The sequence below is a fragment of the Neophocaena asiaeorientalis genome, unplaced genomic scaffold, assembly GCF_003031525.2.
Source record: "Neophocaena asiaeorientalis asiaeorientalis breed wild unplaced genomic scaffold, Neophocaena_asiaeorientalis_V1.1 scaffold120, whole genome shotgun sequence".
Lineage (NCBI taxonomy): Eukaryota > Metazoa > Chordata > Mammalia > Artiodactyla > Phocoenidae > Neophocaena > Neophocaena asiaeorientalis.
In genome coordinates, this window is record NW_020185322.1 from 208,812 (window position 1) to 227,671 (window position 18,860).

At 37.4% G+C, this 18,860-nt stretch overlaps 1 protein-coding gene across 2 annotated transcripts in view; it reads left to right on the forward strand.

The window, feature by feature from the left end:
- ANKRD26 (ankyrin repeat domain 26) overlaps positions 1–18,860 on the forward strand; it is an 83,604-nt gene that overhangs the window by 20,126 nt on the left and 44,618 nt on the right. Inside the window, exons 7-16 of one of the 2 annotated variants that reach the window (XM_024734168.1) lie at positions 1,702–1,774; positions 2,687–2,747; positions 2,837–3,036; positions 6,353–6,479; positions 6,782–6,843; positions 9,694–9,787; positions 11,834–11,932; positions 12,553–12,581; positions 12,674–12,746; positions 17,195–17,452. In XM_024734168.1, the coding sequence (XP_024589936.1) occupies positions 1,702–1,774; positions 2,687–2,747; positions 2,837–3,036; positions 6,353–6,479; positions 6,782–6,843; positions 9,694–9,787; positions 11,834–11,932; positions 12,553–12,581; positions 12,674–12,746; positions 17,195–17,452 (1,076 nt within the window). Of the gene's footprint in view, positions 1–1,701; positions 1,775–2,686; positions 2,748–2,836; positions 3,037–6,352; positions 6,480–6,781; positions 6,844–9,693; positions 9,788–11,833; positions 11,933–12,552; positions 12,582–12,673; positions 12,747–17,105; positions 17,453–18,860 lie in introns of those variants that run through there. The other variant, XM_024734167.1, reaches the window with a different exon arrangement.

An 18,860-nucleotide genomic window follows, 5' to 3' on the forward strand; every position in this document is an offset into this window, starting at 1 on the left:
GTAGTACCCTTGCCTGGTTTTCTGAAGTTTTTTCTTTTTTCCAAGAGTCTTTTTTCTTTTCTTTTCTTTTTTTTTAATAAATAAATTTGTTTATTTTTGGCTGCATTGGGTCTTCATTGCTGCGTGCAGGCTTTCTCTAGTTGCGGCAAGCAGGGGCTACTCTTCGTTGTGGTGCACGGGCTTCTCATTGCAGTGGCTTCTCTTGTTGCGGAGTGCTCGGGCTTCAATAGTTGTGGCACGTGGGCTCAGTAGTTGTGGCTCATGGGCTCTAGAGCGCAGGCTCAATAGTGTGGCGCATGGGCTTAGTTGCTCCGGGGCATGTGGGATCTTCCCAGACCAGGGCTCGAACCCGTGTCCCCTGCATTGGCAGGCGGATTCTTAACTACTGTGCCACCAGGGAAGTCCTGAGCCCATCCTTGATTCAGGAACCATTGCCTTCACAGGCTGAAATCTTAAAGGTTGGAGGCTGCTATTGAGCAGGCCTCAGGGGTGAGGCACAATGGTGATTTGGGAGGGGAGCCTATAGGAAGGAAGATATTTAGGCAGTACATAGGGAAAGAGAGGCACAGCTGCCAGGACTCTGTTTCTACAGCACTGTCTCTGCTTGGGGATCTGAGTGCCTATGAGGGTTTTTAAGAGCTAGCTGTTTATGTGGACCTGAATAAGGCAGGACCTCTATAGGAAAACTAAGTAGACTTTATAATTTTTAATGTTTTAATCTCTCTGGGAATAGTTTAACATATAAATTAAACATATAAATTTGTTCTTTGACTTTTGTACATTTAACTTTCAAACATTTCAGGGGACTCCCTGTACTGTTTTAGAGTAAAGGGGAGGAATGGGGCCTTCTTTTTTTTTTTTTTAAATAAATTTATTTATTTATTTATTTTTTGGCTGCATCGGGGTCTTCATTGCTGTGCGTGGGCTTTCTCTAGTTGCGGCGAGTGGGGGCTACTCTTCGTTGTGGTGCGCGGGCTTCTCATTGCGGTGGCTTCTCTTGTTGCAGAGCATGGGCTCTAGGCGTGCGGGCTTCAGTAGTGGTGGCGTGTGGGCTCAGTAGTTGTGGCTCGTGGGCGCTAGAGTGAAGGCTCAGTAGTTGTGGTGCACGGGCTTAGCTGCTCCGCGGCATGTGGGATCTTCCTGGGCCGGGGCTTGAACCCGTGTCCCCTGCATTGGCAGGTGGATTCTTAACAACTGTGCCATCGGGATAGCCCGGGGGGCCTTCTTTAATAAGTGGTTTCCCTGCTGGAGAACCAAGACTGCCATTTTTGACGGACACAGATTAGTCTTTGAACCAGGCACGGACAATGGAGAAGGAACAGCATATCCTTCTACTTTGTTTTAGGTCATCAGGTTTGTTCCAGTTCTGGTAAACAAAAGTTATGTTACCCATTAATTGGGTTTTCAGTTCAGGTTTTAGGACTTTTGGTGGAAACAAATTATTCTCAGGCTCTGCCAGTATATTGGCTGTCACTCTTTGTTATGGGAACTGAGAATGGGTCTTAGCTAGATATTTCATAGGTTGGGAGAGGTGGAAGCAGAAATAGGTAACTAAAAGCTTTTCTAAAACAGAGGCCACATTTTAATGATGTCAAGAAACATCATTTAATATATAGACAACCAACCTTTCACTTGATTTTTGTTTGTTTTTGGTTAAAGAAATGAAGTCACTCATTTTTGTTACATATTTTTGCTCTGAAGGCTTTCCAACAAACCTGGTGTTGATGATTCATGGCCTACATCAGATGATGAAGACTTAGATTTTGATACCAAGGTAAAGTTCTCTCCTGTGAAATTAGTTTTCCTGCTTTGAATTTAGTTTTGTGTAGTATTAACTTTTAAAGTTTAGCAGTGGTCTACCTCTCATTGTTTTATGTTTGTAATACAAAGTTGGTCAGAGCAAACCATTTTATAAAAATATGACTAGTTGAATTTTTTTTCTTACTTTGCTAAATACTGAACGTCGGGGCTGAAGAGAAAATGGGCTGGGAAGTAGATAGTAACAGGAAAAGTGTATTGAGAAGCGCTTTGCCACAAGGGAGGAAATACGAAATTTGGTCAAGGATAAGGATTCTTACTGTGACTTTTCAACCGTACTGACGTGATTTATATAATACTCATGCTTAAATGAAATCTTTAGTGGATACAGTTACTTATTGTAATAATCATAGAATTTTCCTGGGGCCTTTTAGTTCCAAAACTATATAGCATATATCATCTAGTTCTTTTTCCTTGGACAATTTTTATTTTGGTATCATAGAGTTGTTAGGAGAGAGCTTTTTTTTCTCTGTTTCTGTCTTTGGTTCTGCATTAAGCCTAAAATAACAGTCGAAATTATGGAAATTTAGAAATTAAAATTCTGTTTCTCAAAATCCATATTATGACGGGATTTTGCTATGTTTTCTGAAGCATTCCATTAAGCGTATATTCAGGGAATTCCCTGGTTGTCCAGTGGTTAGGACTCCACGCTCTCACTGCCAAGGACCCAGGTTCAATCCCTGGTCAGGGAATTAAGATCCTGCAAGCGGTGCAGGATCTTAGTTCCCCGACCAGGGGTTGAACCCGTGCCCACTGCAGTGGAAGCATGGAGTTTTTTTTTTTTTTTGGAAGCATGGAGTTTTAACCACTGGGTCACCAGGGAATTCCCAATACTTCTTATTCTTAAAGCTCTTGTTTTCTTCTCTAGAATGTCCCGAAACCAAGTTTAACAAAGCTAATGAATGCTTCTCAGCAATCCAAGAAAAACAGTAAGTTATTTGAAGACTGTCCTTCTTGTGGTATTCACTGATTTGAAATTATGGATGTTCTCATGTACTCCACTTTGTTTTCACTATAGTAGAAGCAAAATGTGGCATCGTGAGACCAGAGAAGAGAACCTTCTTTGAGGACAATAGTTCTGATAGTGAAAATGAAGATGTGGTCGAAACCTTTCCCAAACCATCAATCAGACTCCAAGGCGTCTCTCATCCTGCTTTCCCATCACCTGAACCTCTCCCAAAACCTCTCAAGTCTTTAGCAGGCCTTGGTCTTACAAAGGTAAGTTGTTCTGTTTTGTTTTTAACTTTTTTTTTTCTGTGCTTTTTCACATACCAGACCCCTGATTCTTACAGTGATGAAAAGAATCCCTTACAGAAATGGAATTCCTCAAGATCACGATAGAAAACAGTGTAACAACAAGAGCAACATATGTGCAGGATTGAGATTTATGAACGTTGGTGGCAGTAAACCATTCTGAAATATGCCATTATGAAAGGAAAGAATTAGAAAGCAACTAGAAAGAACAGCTAGATGAATATGAAGATGGGGAGGGGGATGAAGGGGAAGAATTCATTTAAGAAGGACAAGATGAATTTAAAGATTGAATGAGGGTCAAGATGAGAGAGATTATTATACAAACACAACAGAAATAGTGGGGTTAAGTGAGAGCAGGAACTCTATAAAATATGATAGAAATTATTTCAAATTCAAATTAACAAGAGAACGTCAGGTCATGGGAAAAAGTGCTCGCACTCTTTTGAATGACGTATAGTTGATTTTTATGAAGAACTGAAAGAGAATTTGATCCTTACCTTTTTTGGTTGTTGTTGTTGTTTTTTAATTGAAGTATAATTGATTTACAATATTGTGTTAGTTTCAGGTGTACAGCAGAATGACTTGGTTATACATATGTATATATCTATATTCTATTTTTTTCAATTCTTTTCCATTATAGTTTATTACAAGGTATTGAATATAGTTCCATGTGGAAGTTAGTTTTAATCTGAAGTTTTTTCCTTTCTAAAAAATTCTCACTTTTAAATTAATAAGGTTATGTCTTATATTTAATCTAGCAAAACCTTTGTTCATAGATAATGCAAGATGAGCTCTGTTTTAGGCCTTATCAGATTTATTATGAATTAAGAATTTTTGGCCCTTCTGCTTCTTGTGGTTTCTTACTTACTGTTTGGTATATACTTAACTTACTTAACTAATTTATCTTACTGTTTGGTATCATCTTGGTAGGCATTTTAGATCTTTTTGAGAATAGACAGAGAGGAAATAAATATTTTATCTAGTTTTTCACTAAGATTATAATTTCTAATTATGTAAATGAGGTTCTTAATTTCAAGTCATTAAATGAGAAAATTTTAAACTGCCACAGTCTTAAAGAAAAAAATATAGAAATCTTTTTTTCTGGAGAGATTCTGATTTATCTTTTCCTAGTAATATCTGTACATAATGGGCACATATACATGCATCAAATGAATGAAATCACAATTTATGATTTTTTTCTAATATAAACTACTTATTATTATAAAATAATAAGGAAGGAAAAATTACCAGCAGAGTGTACAAAATTATCTCTGGAAGACAATTTTTTACTTTTTAAAATATCTCCAGCAATAGGTACCTTTCATGTTATTCTTGAGAAACTTTATTAACTTCAGTATTTATAGTTAAACTAGCATGTAAATATTTTGTTATACAAGTTAAACTAACATGTAAATTCTTTCATATCTAAAACTCAGGAATCCTGGTTACTTGATTTTTTAGTCCCTTCGTTCTTCCCTCATGTGAATATTGGGTCCTGTTTGTTAATCATAGATGTATCTGAGAACTTTTAAATCTCCAACTTGGATAATCATAGTTTTACTAATTTTTTTTAGTACTAAATCATTTCCCCAATCTTTAACTGCCATTCTATAAGGCGTAGATAGGAAGAGTTATTAGCGTGCTGTTCACAGGTGAATAAGAAAATCATGTGAATTTTAAAATAGGGTTTTATGTTTCTTTCGTACATCATAGTAGTACTTAAAAATGCCTTATAATTCCATAATCACATAAACATTCTCTTCTACAATTTTTTTTTTTTTTTGCGGTACATGGGCCTCTCACTGTTGTGGCCTCTCCCGTTGCGGAGCACAGGCTCCGGACATGCAGGCTCAGCGGCCATGGCTCATGGGCCCAGCCGCTCCGCAGCATGTGGGATCTTCCCGGACCGGGGCACGAACCCGTGTCCTCTGCATCAGCAGGCGGACTCTCAACCACTGCGCCACCAGGGAAGCCCTCTTCTACAATTTAAAACTTGTCTTTTAAGATTAATTTTTGAAAAGGAATCTTCTTGTAGTCTCTTGAGTTGGTGTTTTACAATTAACTCTTTTCATTAAACTTAAAAATGCTTATTGCTATTATATCCCAGAAATGAATATTTGCACATATTCATGAAAGAGTATATTTTATATCCTTAAACAAATGTTGCAATATATAATCGAAAAATTGAAGCTCATAATTTTCTTCCCCAGTCTTGTTTATATTTTCAAAAGTTCAGAACTCTGCATAGGTTTGCATCATTTAATTATACCAGGTTAGTATATTTTACAGATATTTATCTTAACATCATATGCTTTTCCTGAACAAGTTTATCTATTACTAATCCAAATGCATTTATCCAAATCTTTCTTCTAAGTCCCCTGGGTGCCTCAAATTTCTTATGCCCCAAGCTGAAGACATTGTCCCTGATGCTTTCCTCTTTCCTGACTCTTTATAAGCTACTCTGTCTTCCCCATCCTAGTAGATAACATCACTGAAATACCGAAGCAGGAAAAATCCTGGACTCCATCCCTCCCTGAAATCACCACATCCTGTTGCTCATCAAGTTCAGTATTTTCTACCTGCTTACCATTTTTCATTTCCTATTACTTTCTCACTTATAATTTTGAGATGCTCTTTTCTAGTTTTGCTCCCCTGATGTTCATCTTTATGTTGCTGCCAGAGTGACCTTTCTAAAATATATTTGTGAAGATGTAACGCCTCTACTTATGTAGTGGATCCCCATCACGTGAAGGAGAAAGTTCATGTTCTAGGAGAACACTTGCTTTTTTTGGTTTGGCTCTGATCCTCCAGTTTTGTCTCTCCATACCATTCCCGGTAACTGTGTTCTGGTTTTCCACGTGACTTGTTATGTTGCTTCACGCCTCGTCCTTTTGCTCAGGCTGCCTTTCTAGAATCCCCTTCACATCCCCGCTCTACACTGTGTCTGTCTTTTAAGACACAGACCTGTCTTTGCAGCATTTCCTGAGTTACCCAGATACAGCTGACTCCTCTTTCCTTTGTGCCCTTCCTGTACTCTGTTCACATCAATTGTAGAGCTTTTGAATGATACTTTTCTGTTCTTATTTGTTTTCATGTAGCTCTTCTTCTCCTAGAATACAGAGCAGAATTGGTCTTCTATTTATATTTCCAGCTTTTCCCCCAGGATAGTGCCTATGATTTGATAGAACCAGTAAATGTTTGTTGTCTTACTGATTGATTGAATGACCAAATGAATGAATATGATGTTTTCTGGAATTAGGTGTTTGTTTTATTTTTATAGGCAGGAGCAACAAATCCAGAAATTGGAGAAAAAGAAAATGATACTGATATTGAAAGTGCTCCACAAGAGCAAACAGATCATAACAATTTGACTTCTTTTGATGGAGCACACAAAAATAATAGGAGTGGTAAGTTAGTGAATATTTATGAACTTTTTTCTATGCTTAAAGGCTAGTATAAAAACATCTAAAGTGTGTAGATCCAAATATACTATCCATTTCTTTTTAAGTATGTTTCTTTTGCTCTGTTTCTTCAGAAGTATCCCAACTACTACCAACTTTTTCTTCCTGAAAATGCCTCGACCCTCTGAAATTCTTTTCTGCTACTTTATTTTATTTAAATATTTGTGGATGGAGATAGACTTATACAGGTATTTAAAATTCATAGTAGTAAATGTTCTCATTAATGGATCTGTGGCTGCATTTTACAGATATGATGTCAGCGTTAGGATTAGGAGAAGAGGAAGGTATAGAATCACCTTGGGATTCTGAGGTACTGTCTTCTATTATTTTTTTTTTATTTTAAAATGTAAGCACTGAGTGATGTTAAAACATAAAAGGGGGATGCTTTGACTTTACTTTCTCACCTTTGCATTTGCCCATCAAAATTTTTTCCTTATATTTTTAACCTGTAATTAATTAAATAATTGTGTGCTAAATATAATAACTACCACATAGTGCACTTTTGTTAATTTGCAAGATTCACCTAACGAAACCAGTGTAGTATAGAGCAAAAACCAAGGCTCAGAAGTCATAAGGAATCAGTTTGGGTTCTGAAGTTAAATTTATCTAAAAACGGAAGCATTATTCCAGGTCAGCCTATGGCCAAATGTATGTTTCTTTTCTTTTTTTTTTTAATTTTTGTTGGAGTATAGTTGATTTACAATGTTGTGTTAGTTTCAGATATACAGCAAAGTGAATCAGTTATACATATATCCACTCTTTTTTCGATTCCTTCCCCATATAGGCCATTACAGAGTATTCAGTAGAGTTCCCTGTGCTATACAGTAGGTCCTTATTATTGATCTATTTTATATATAGTAGGGTGTATCTGTCAGTCCCAGTCTCCCAAGCAAATGTATGTTTCTTTGGTACATATGGATGTGTAAAACTCCTAGTGAGGTTCAGAGAGAAACAGGTTGAAATGTAGTTTTTTACCACTTAGACCTGAAAAAGGTAGTGCCTGAGACTTGAAAGTATTATTACATTTGGATTGTCAAATAGATCTGCAAGGAACATTTCAAGGGAAGCAAAAGAATGGGGAATAATAAGTATGTGGCGTTATAATAACCACAGTTTGGTTTAGCGATGTTTTAATAGGTACACACCATTTTGGATAGTTAAACTAGTGTGCGTTGAGTACCTTTATGGCAGCCGTACTTGAAGTAACGTAAATATAAAGTAATGATGACCTGTTGTAAAGTGACAGCTATGGAAAGAAATAAGAAGGGCCTGATCTGTTAGATATAGGCAGCTGCTGCAGTGATACAGCACTGTTTAAAGTCAAAAGACATGGTAGCATCCTGGTTCTGTCACTAGCTGTGGGATCTCGGAAAAACTTGTCTACCCTGTTTGAGCGTCAGTGACCTCCTTTGTAAAAATGATACTGGTACCCACTTCTCAGGTATGTGTAGGGAACAGATGTGGTAACACCTGTGAACACACATTGTAAACTGTAAAGGGTGCTATAGAAATGTAAGACAAAAATGATCACAGTCGCAATTAGTGACTCACTAAATGCTGGGGCACTTTTTTAAAACCTGAAGGACAATAAAATGACAGTAGTGTTAAGAATAGGAAAATTAGAACGGGCATGTGGATTTCTAGTTTGGGGTATGTTAAGTTTCTATAGACTGTTATCGGAGATCTCCTATAGGTATCAAGTGCTTTGGTACTTGAGGTGCTCTCGACATTTTAAATGTTTTGATCTTAAATAAATTCCTGTCATTGAATACCAACTATGTGCTGGGCAGTTAGACACTGACTGTACCAATTGAGGGGTTAGGCTGTAGTGGTGGGAACATAAAACCAAACAGGAATCCTTTATAAGTCACTGTTAAGTCCTTCATGTAAAGAAAATGGAGAGGGCTTCCCTGGTGGCGCAGTGGTTGAGAGTCCACCTGCTGATGCAGGGGACACGGGTTCGTGCCCCGGTCCGGGAAGATCCCACATGCCGTGGAGCGGCTGGGCCCGTGAGCCATGGCCGCCGAGCCTGCGCGTCCGGAGCCTGTGCTCCACAACGGGAGAGGCCACAACAGTGAGAGGCCCGCGTACTGCAAAAAAAAAGAAAAAGAAAATGGAGAATGTTAAGTTAGACAACATTGAGAGAGTTTGTAGTTAGGATGGGGATGGGAGTGGGAGTGGAATTAGGTAGTCAGAAAAGATCTGCATGTGAAAAAAGCTACCAAGGGGAGGATGGGAAGGAGCCTGTCATGTGAGGGTCCAGGGGAGGGACATTCTGAACAGAGAGAACAGCAGATCCCATCTCTTCATCATTTCACTCTCGCATCTTGGAATGACCAGGAAACAGGAAGTGGGGTAACTGTCCTTACAATCATTTTTATCATTGTTGTTGTATGTAGAAAGTAAAATGTGCATAATAAAAGCTTGGCACATTTAGATGATTAATAAATAAATGTTCTTATTCTTCCCTTATTAAAGCTTGCTGTACTTTTTTGAAGAGTTGCATAACTATATTTAAATTTTTTGCTATTATTTAAACATAAAAGTTTTTCTTACTACTTCGCTCTTTTATTCAACTAGTTTTCCTATCAATAAAAATTTTATCAAATAACAGATTCTTGTAAGCCCTTGTTTACCTAAGTGAAGCAGCTTCTACAGTGTTCTGTTTATGCTCAACATGACATACTTCATGGTTTCTTTTCATGCCAAGTATATTATTTTAATACTAAAAAATGTCTGTCTTTAGAAATATTTTAAATTTATAGCAAGTGTACTTATTAAAGAATTTATTTAAATACATATTTTTAAAAAATACTCTCTTCTTTTGACAGGGAATGCAAAGTAGAGTTAGGTATTTTGAAGTTAATTCTTTGCTGAAATGTGCCTGTAAGTCAGTATTTTGTCTGTGAAAATAATTCCTCTGGCTTTCCATGCTCAGTTTACAGAGTCAGTAGCCAAATGAAGATAAAAGATATACTTGATCTAGAGAGTGTGTATGAAGTTTTCTATTTAAATGTTTGGGTTTTCAATCCATGCTTCTCTTATTTTTAAATCTAATTGCTTGTAAAGTAGGAAAATTTTCAAAAGTAGGGTATTTTCAGGTATTAGAAGGGGATTAGGAAATCTTTATGCAACTCATTATTAATATCAATTTTAACAGAGTATCTCTGAGAGTCTTCCACAGAAGTATGTTGATCATTTATCTGGAGCTGCAGGTCAAAGAGGAAAAAATATATTAAATGGACAAGTAGAAGGTAAGAACTGTATTTTTATGAAAAAGTCATTTGGCAGCGTGTTGATTTAAAATGGGAATTCTGATATATTCTAATAGCCAAAGAAAATCACCTGTCGGTTAAGAGGAAGAATCATTCCTCACACTGATTTCAAGTTGAACTGAGCCTGTCTCATTCTGGAAAAGAAGTGCTGTATCAGAAGAACTAAGCAGCTACATCTTTTTTTCTAGTCAAAAATCCATCAACAGTTTTTAGGCAGTTTTTATTTGGCCAAAAAGCAGTGCTTGAATACTTAACTGTGTGCTGTGTTCTATTTAAGTTCTGACTGTCCAGATGTTCTTTTGTAGATGACATGCCATGATATAATCATCTATCTCCATGTCTGTTATCAGGTTACACTGTGAAGTGTGTCACCCTTTTGAGGTGGTCCTCAAAGACACAGTTTGCTTTTTGTTTAACCAAGTGTCCTAAAGCATGTACCTGAAGTTATATCATTTTTTATTCTAAAAAGCTATGCAGCTTATATTCTGAAAACTATTACAAAATATAACACTGTTGATGTAAAAAAAAAAAAGAAAAGAAAATCACCTGTCAAATGCATAGTGAGGAAAAAGATGAGAAAAGGAGGGAAGCTGTGTATCTTATCTGGTGTCAGCCACAGATTAAATTGATAGTCCCCTTTAAGGAGCTAAATTATTAATTCCGTTTCAAGGTACTCTACAACCTAAGGAAAGTCGGGAAATGAGGAAGAGGAAAGAAGGAATAAAGAATGAGAGAGGCAGAGGTTACAGGGAGTAAATGAAGGAAAAGGAAGCAGGGGTCTGTGGAGGACGGTGGCAAAGTAAAATAGGTCTTTAGAAAAAGGAAGAGAAGAGTATTTGAAACATGAGACAAATTTGAAGTGAGCTTCCAGCACCAACACTTGTCAGAGACGAACAGTAAGGCTTTCCCACTCTTACTGTGGGAATGTAGAAGCAGACTCAGAGATCAGAGTTTCTCAAATTTTAATTAGTCCCCTGGGGACCTTGTGAAAAGTGCACATGCTGAGCAGCAGGTCTGGGGTTGTGCATTTCTGACAAGCTCTCAGAGTAGCAAGGGTGTAGGCTTGCATTTAGAGAAATCTGGAAGAGGAGCCGCTGGATAGTTCAAGACAGAACAGGATCAAGGAAAAGCATTATTTTCTTTTTCTTTCTGAGCATGTTTATAGCCAGAGGGTAGCAAAACGTTGAAGTAGAACTTATAGATGTAAGGTACCACTGCTAAGCAAAGAGGAAAAAAGAAGTGGTGGGGATGATCCATAAAAAGAATGTAAAAGGGGAAGAATTAAGACCACAGATCCAGAGACTATCTTTGAAGAGGAAAGAATATAGTGAAAGGAAAGAGGGAGGAAAGAAGGATGTTAGGGAGGTGATTGTGGAGGTGATGAGGAAACTTGAGAGAACTCTTGTTAGATGACTTCAGTGTATTTACACTGAAACAAGTGTTCAGTGTACGTCATTGCTGCCCCAGAGAATACTGGAAGCAGGAGTGGGTGCTAGAATTGAGGTAAACCCCAGCTCCTCCTTGTAACTATCAGGCATCAAAGATATATGTTGTGTTGGTATGTGTTATTCAAATGAGATTAATTTGAATATGGAAGCATTGGCTGTTTTTTTTTTTTCAAGATAGTTTTTTTTTGTTTGTTTTTTCGGCTGCTCGGCTGGCATGTGGGATCCTAATTTCCCTGACCAGGGATTGAACCCGTGTCCCCTGCAGTAGAAGCATGGGGTCTTAACCACTAGACCGCCAGGGGAGTCCATAAGATAGCTAATTTTTTGATGATAATTGTTTCACAAAAATCCTTTTAAACATTAGCATGATATACTGAACCAAACTAATTTTGGAAACAAAAGAAATTAATAGAGTTCATTCCCTAAATGCTAAAATTGTTATTTTTAGTAAATACTACACTGATTTTGAAATATTAAAGATTTTTAATATCTAATAATTCTGTGGCAGTAAAATTTACTTTTTCCTTTTTGATAATCGTACTTCGATATTGAAAACTTATAATACATTATTTCTTAGATGTGCCTTATATACCTTCTTGCATGAGTGGATCGAGAAACTTTAAGATGACTAAACTAGAGGATCCAAGAAATGTAGGCATACCAGTACCCCACATGGGTATGGAAAAAAAATGAATATGTTTATGAACTATTATTCTACAAGTGTATATCCAAGCTGATCAGTTCATAACACTTTCTCTGATGAGAAATGTATAATATACATTCAACTGAACTGTCATCCCAGCTGTGCACTTCCTAAATTACAGGACAAATTGAAGAACATGATAAACACTTGTAGTATAATGGTGTAAATGATGCTGCTGTATTGCATTCAAGATATGCTGTTGCATTTTACCATCAGCTTTCACATTTACCTTCTCGGGGTCATGATTTGTTCCTCTGATTAAAGATCACTTTTCTCCTCATCCATCAGCATGTTCACATTGGTACATGTGCATTTTTCTATTTTATAAAGGCTTTTGGAACATAATCTTACTTTTGAAATCTTAACTGCATGTTTTATTAAACCTGTACTCCTATTTTTTCTTCAGTATCTATAGTGGATTCATATGTCTGTCTTGTTGCCGTCCTAACTTCCCCCAAGAAACAAAACACCAAAACCTAAAGTATTCACTGCCAAGGCCAAGCATGAGGATTCTGCTCAGTACTAACTGCATGAATATATAGGTGGCTTTCATAGTTACGTGTAATTGATTCTATGTCCCTTTTGCCTTTTAGATTCTCCTGAAAAATATCCTCACTTGCAGGTAAAAACTTATATTTTTATCTTGAATTATTAACTACAGATTGTATCAAATGTACATTATTTATTAATCAACTTGTTTCAAAACCCATTCAGCCTGCAGTTGGAGTGAAAGATTCTGTTCCTAATAAAACACTAGGAATGAAGGATTTGCAGACATCCAGATCAGGTAAATTCTGCAGTGCAAATTTCCCTCTGGAGAGAGGTACACTAAAATATTTGAAATGCTCACAGCCTTCATATTCCTAATTCTTTTTTCTTTTGTTTTTGCAAATTTAATTGAAGGATTTGACGTAAATAAGGCACGTGTTATTGTTGGTATCCATGTTTTGAAAACAGGATATTTACAAGCATAAGAAAAAGATATTTTTAAAATGTAAGCTTTAACTCACATGTTTCTATGTATGTTTCAATACCCTAAAGTTCTCAGTTTGGAATCTCTGTACTTCTTAGGGATTCTCAGAGGTAAATTATTAGAGTCTAAGATTTTTCCAATTTTATAAAATGCTTATTTGAATTCTGACCTTTACCTAGAGTAAAGCTTCACTTGCTAACATGTCAATTGTATTTCAACTTTAATTATTTCATTTTAGTGGTGTTACACGGATGAGCTTAAGCCAACCAGATGTTTTGATTAGCAGACTCTGTGTGTGTGTGTGTGTGTGTGTGTGTGTGGTCTTTGATTATTAAAAGTGGGGGAAAGTAATCATACCTTAATGACGATTTGATAGACACAATCTTTTAAAACAGTAATTCTGAAAGTTTTTGGCTTTAAGATCCTTTTATTTATTTATTTGTTATTTTTTTATGAGGCAGATATAGGATCCTTTTATACTTTTAAAAATTATTGAGAATTCCAAAGAACTTTTGTTTAAGTAGGTTGTATCTACTGATGTTTACTGTATTGGAAAATAAAACTGAAAAATTTAAAATACAAGCACACACAATCATACATTCTATTAGCCATTGGAACTATGATGTTATCACATATCTTGACTCTGGAAAACTCCACTGTACATTTAAAACAGAATGAAAATGGAAATAACGTTTACTGTTATTGTGAAAATAGTTTTGGCCTCTTGGACCCCTTGAATGGTTAGGTCTTGGAACTCCAGGGATGCTCAGGTGACACTTGAGAACCACTGTTTTAAACCATTCACAGAGCTTATGGATGTGAAATGATAAAGGGACCCTTGTGATGAAACAGGATTTAAACTTTCACTTTTACATTTCCTGCTTTTTTCTTTGATCTGTTTTTTTTTTTTAGGTTTATTTCTTTCTTTTTTTTTTTATACAGCAGGTTCTTATTAGTCATCAATTTTACACACATCAGTGTATACATGTCAATCCCAATCGCCCAATTCATCCCACCACCATCGCCAATCCCCCATGGTTTTCCCCCTTTGGTGTCCATACGTTTGTTCTCTACATCTGTGTCTCAATTTCTGCCCTGCAAACCGGTTCATCTGTACCATTTTTCTAGGTTCCACATATATGCGTTAATATACGATATTTGTTTTTCTCTTTCTGACTTACTTCACTCTGTATGACAGTCTCTAGATCCATCCACGTCTCAACAAATCATCCAATTTTGTTCCTTTTTATGGCTGAGTAATATTCCATTGTATACATGTACCACATCTTCTTTATCCATTCGTCTGTTGATGGGCATTTAGGTTGCTTCCATGACCTGGCTATTGTAAATAGGGCTGCAATGAACATTGGGGTGCATGTGTCTTTTTGAATTGTGGTTTTCTCTGGGTATATGCCCAGTAGTGGGATTGCTGGATCATATGGTAATTCTATTTTTAGTTTTTTAAGGAACCTCCATACTGTTCTCCATAGTGGCTGTATCAGTTTACATCCCCACCAACAGTGCAAGAGGGTTCTCTTTTCTCCACACCCTCTCCAGCATTTGTTGTTTGTAGACTTTCGGATGAAGCCCATTCTAACTGGTGTGAGTGAGGTGATACCTCATTGTAGTTTTGATTTGCATTTCTCTAATAATTAGTGATCTTGAGCAGCTTTTCATGTGCTTCTTGCCCATCTGTATGTCTTATTTATCTGGCTTGTAGAGTTTCTGCTGAGAAATCAGCTGTTAACCTTATGGGAGTTCCCTTGTATCTTATTTGTCGTTTTTCCTTTGCTGCTTTCAGAAATTTTTCTTTGTCTTTAGTTTTTGCAAATTTGATTACTGTGTGTCTCGGCGTGTTTCTCTTTGGGTTTATCCTGTATGGGACTTGCTGCACTTCCTGGACTTGAGTGGCTATTTCCTTTCCCATGTTAGGGAAGTTTTCGACTATAATCTTTTCAAATATTTTCTCGGATCCTTTCACTCTCTCTTCTCCTTTTGGGACCCCTATAATGTGAATGTTGTTGCATTTAATGTTGTCTCAGAGGTCTCTTAGGCTGTCTTCATTTCTTTTCATTCTTTTTTCTTTATTCTCCTCTGCTCAGTGAATTCCACCATTCTGTCTTCTAGGTCACTTATCTGTTCTTCTGCCTCAGTTATTCTGCTATTGATTCCTTCTAGTGTAGTTTTCATTTCAGTTATTGTATTGTTCATCTCTGTTTGTTTGTTCTTTAACTCTTCTAGGTCTTTGTTAAACATTTCTTGCATCTTTTCAATCTTTGCCTCCATTGTTTTTCCGAGGTCCTGGATCATCTTCACTATCATTATTCTGAATTCTTTTTCTGGAAGGTTGCCTGTCTCCACTTCATTTAGTTGTTTTTCTGGGGTTTTATCTTGTTCCTTCATCTGGTACATAGCCCTGTGCCTTTTCATCTTGTCTGTCTTTCTGTGAGTGTGGTTTTTGTTCCACAGGCTGCAGGATTGTAGTTCTTCTTGTTTCTGCTGTCTGCCCTCTGGTGGATGAGGCTATCTTAGAGGCTTGTGCAGGTTTCCTGATGGGAGGGACTGGTGGTGGGTAGAACTGACTGTTGCTCTGGTGGGCAGAGCTCAGTAAAACTTTAATCTGCTTGACTGCTGATGGGTGGGGCTGGGTTCCCTCCCTGTTGGTTGTTTAGCCTGAGGCAACCCAACAGTGGAGCCTACCTGGGCTCTTTGGTAGGGCTAATGGCAGACTCTGGGAGGGCTCACGCCAAGGAGTACTTCCCAGAACTTCTGCTGCCCATGTTCTTGTCCCCACGATGAGCCACAGCCACCCCCGCCTCTGCAGGAGACCCTCCAACACTAGCAGGTATGTCTGGTTCAGTCTCTCCTGGGGTCACTGCTTCTTCCTCTGGGTCCCGATGAGCACACTACTTTGTGTGTGCCCACCAAGAGTGGAGTCTCTGTTTCCCCCAGTCCTGTCGAAGTCCTGCAATCAAATTCCACTAGGCTTCAAAGTCTGTTTCTCTACGAATTCCCCCTCCTGTTGTCGGACCCCCAGATTGGGAAGCCTGACATGGGGCTCAGAACCTTCACTCTAGTGGGTGGACTTCTGTGGTATAAGTGTTCTCCAGTCTATGAGTCACCCACCCACCAATTATGGGATTTGATTTTGCTGTGATTGCGCCCCTCCTCCCATCTCATTGTGGCTTCTCCTTTGTGTTTGGATGTGGGGTATCTTTTTTGGTGAGTTCCAGTGTCTTCCTGTCGATGATTGTCCAGCACCTAGTTGTGATTCTGGTGTTCTCACAAGAGGGAGTGAGAGCACGTCCTTCTACTCCACCATCTTGGTTCAGCTCTGGTTTGTCTTAAGAAATTTAAATCTGACAATTTTACTTTCTTTAAAAAAAGAAAAATATTTTTGTTATGTATTCATTTCCTGTCTCATGGCACTGTATGCTCTTTTGATCTAGTGTGGACCTAGACTTATCCTATTTTTACCTGGAAACAATTAGTCACTCAAGGCTATCATTTCTTTTGTAAATTTATGATATTTATCCAAGGCTTAAAAAATGATTTCTAAAGATACATTGGTACATTGAGGAAAGTCCATCTCATTGTAATTAAAGTAGTACCATTCATTAAAAGATTTTTTAAAACCCATGTCTCTGGAACACACAATACTGTCATGCATATTTAAACATAAAATAAATGGTTAGACATAATTTTGTTAATGAAAAAATTCATATGTTGAAGAAACATAATTATTAATAAAGTTCTTATGGTATACAGAATATATAATAGAGATTGATGGGTGAATCAAAGTAAGTAATACTAGAAAATTAAAAAGTAGAAAAAATGAGAGGCTTCCCTGGTGGCGCAGTGGTTGAGAGTCCACCTGCCGATGCAGGGGACATGGGTTCGCGCCCCGGTCTGGGAAGATCCCACATACCGTGGAGCGGCTAGGCCTGTGATTTGGCCGCTGAGCCTGCACGTCTGGAGCCTGTGGTCTGCATCAGGAGAGGCCACAACAGTGAGAGGCCCGCGTATGGCAAAAAAAAAAAAAAAAAAAAAAAAAAAAAAAAAAAAAGTAGAAAAAATGAGAGGCAGTAGTTAACATATCTATATGAATGGCAATGACATGTAAGATACAATAAGCCATGAAGGAGTAGTGTGTTTGGGGGGAGAGGAGGACATGGGACTGCTTCTCTGAAGAAAGAATTTGTTCAGGTTAGTCAAATTTGTATTAGTATTCACATTCTAATAAATGGAAACTTTGTTTTCAGATTTTTCAGATTGGGATTCTGCTAGTTTGACGCTCAATAATGAGACTTGTCAGAGAGCCGGGCATTTGAAAGTTGATGATACATATCCATTTGTGTCACAATCAATGACCAAAAATCAGTCAGCAGCCACAGAATTTGGACAGATGACCTTAATAGATAAAGAAAAGATTAATATCGGAGCGGTGTTTCTGTTAGGGAATTACACGCTCCATGACCTGTGTGAGTCACAACTGCCAGAAAACAGAGAAAGCAAACAAGGTAATAAATAAGCACAGAGCACTCAACCGTAGGCCACCTCGGCATGGCTTCACCATAATCCTGATGTTTCCAAAATCATTTTGTGGCAAAATCTGCTTTGTGTTTACTCCTTTTATTCAACCTGCAGCCAAACGTCTTTTAGCAAGACGTTTGCATTCTTCCTCTGACCAAAGCAACATAATAAATAACAAACAGAATTAGGAGAGAGAATAAGTTCGTTAGGCTAGTATTTAGCATACACCTGAGAGTGGGTAGCAGGATTATATTTAGAATTTTGGGACTAGTTGGGAAACCTAGGTAGACATCTCAAGATTCCTTTCTCAAAGTGTAGTTTTTTTGGCTTTATTTTTGTTTAGCTCTGAATTCATTAGTATTAGTTATAACTATATTCAATGTAACTAAAAAAGCACCTCCAAAACCAAACACTAAACTATTTCTTGTATTTTCTATGAGTTTATATATTTTAGAATTGGCTTTCCCAGCGGTAATGGGAGTCATTGGGGATTGCTACATAGTCCCTCCTTCTTAGCTGTGTCCACATAGTATATCAACTTATTATTTTTAATGAATTAATAGTTCACAAGGGATATTGGTTTTAAGGAGTGCTGATCATTTAAAAATAGTATATGGAAAATCAATTCTAATTCTACTAGGATGCCCAGTCTATTGACTAGCCACACCTAATATATGTTCTACATAAATACCAATTAATTTAGTGCCCTTGATCCGTCATATGATCAGGGCTATAGTAATAAATCATACACTGTTTTCTTTTTCCAGTCCTATAGTTTTATCTTCTTGTCTTTCCTTACCTGTAGAATTAATGTTACATTTACAAAAGATTCTCAGTTATCTCCTAGAGTAGTGACTACAAGCTATAAACTCAAAGTTTTTTTTTATCTATACAAGTGACTTGTGTGCTCTCATTTCTCCATGAGTTTGGTAGGTCCAAGAAGCACGAATTCAAATGAAACACCTACACGAGCCCCCTCAACACAGGAAGATGTGAAACAGGAAAACTGGAAACTAAATACAAGCAACTTAAAACAGTTCATGCAGATCATTTCTTTTCTCAGTTGATACCTTTTAAAGTAATAAGCAGAGTCTAGTTCTTGAGGGACCCAGGATTCGTGCATTTATTTATTTAATAAAGATTTATTCTATGCTGGGTCCTGGTAATTTTATATCTTAAATATTTCTGGAAACAGTCCCTCAGTGTAGGCCTGCATCATCTTTTTTTTGCATTATAATGCCATCAAATTCGTCTCCCTCTATTTATTTGTATGGCCTTCAAATTCATCCCTCCCGCAGCATTTAGAGTGATCTATCTCAAATGCACCAGTGATCGTGAACCACTCTTTAAAGCATATTAATGTTCAGCCATCTTAGAATGACACGAGGCTTTCAT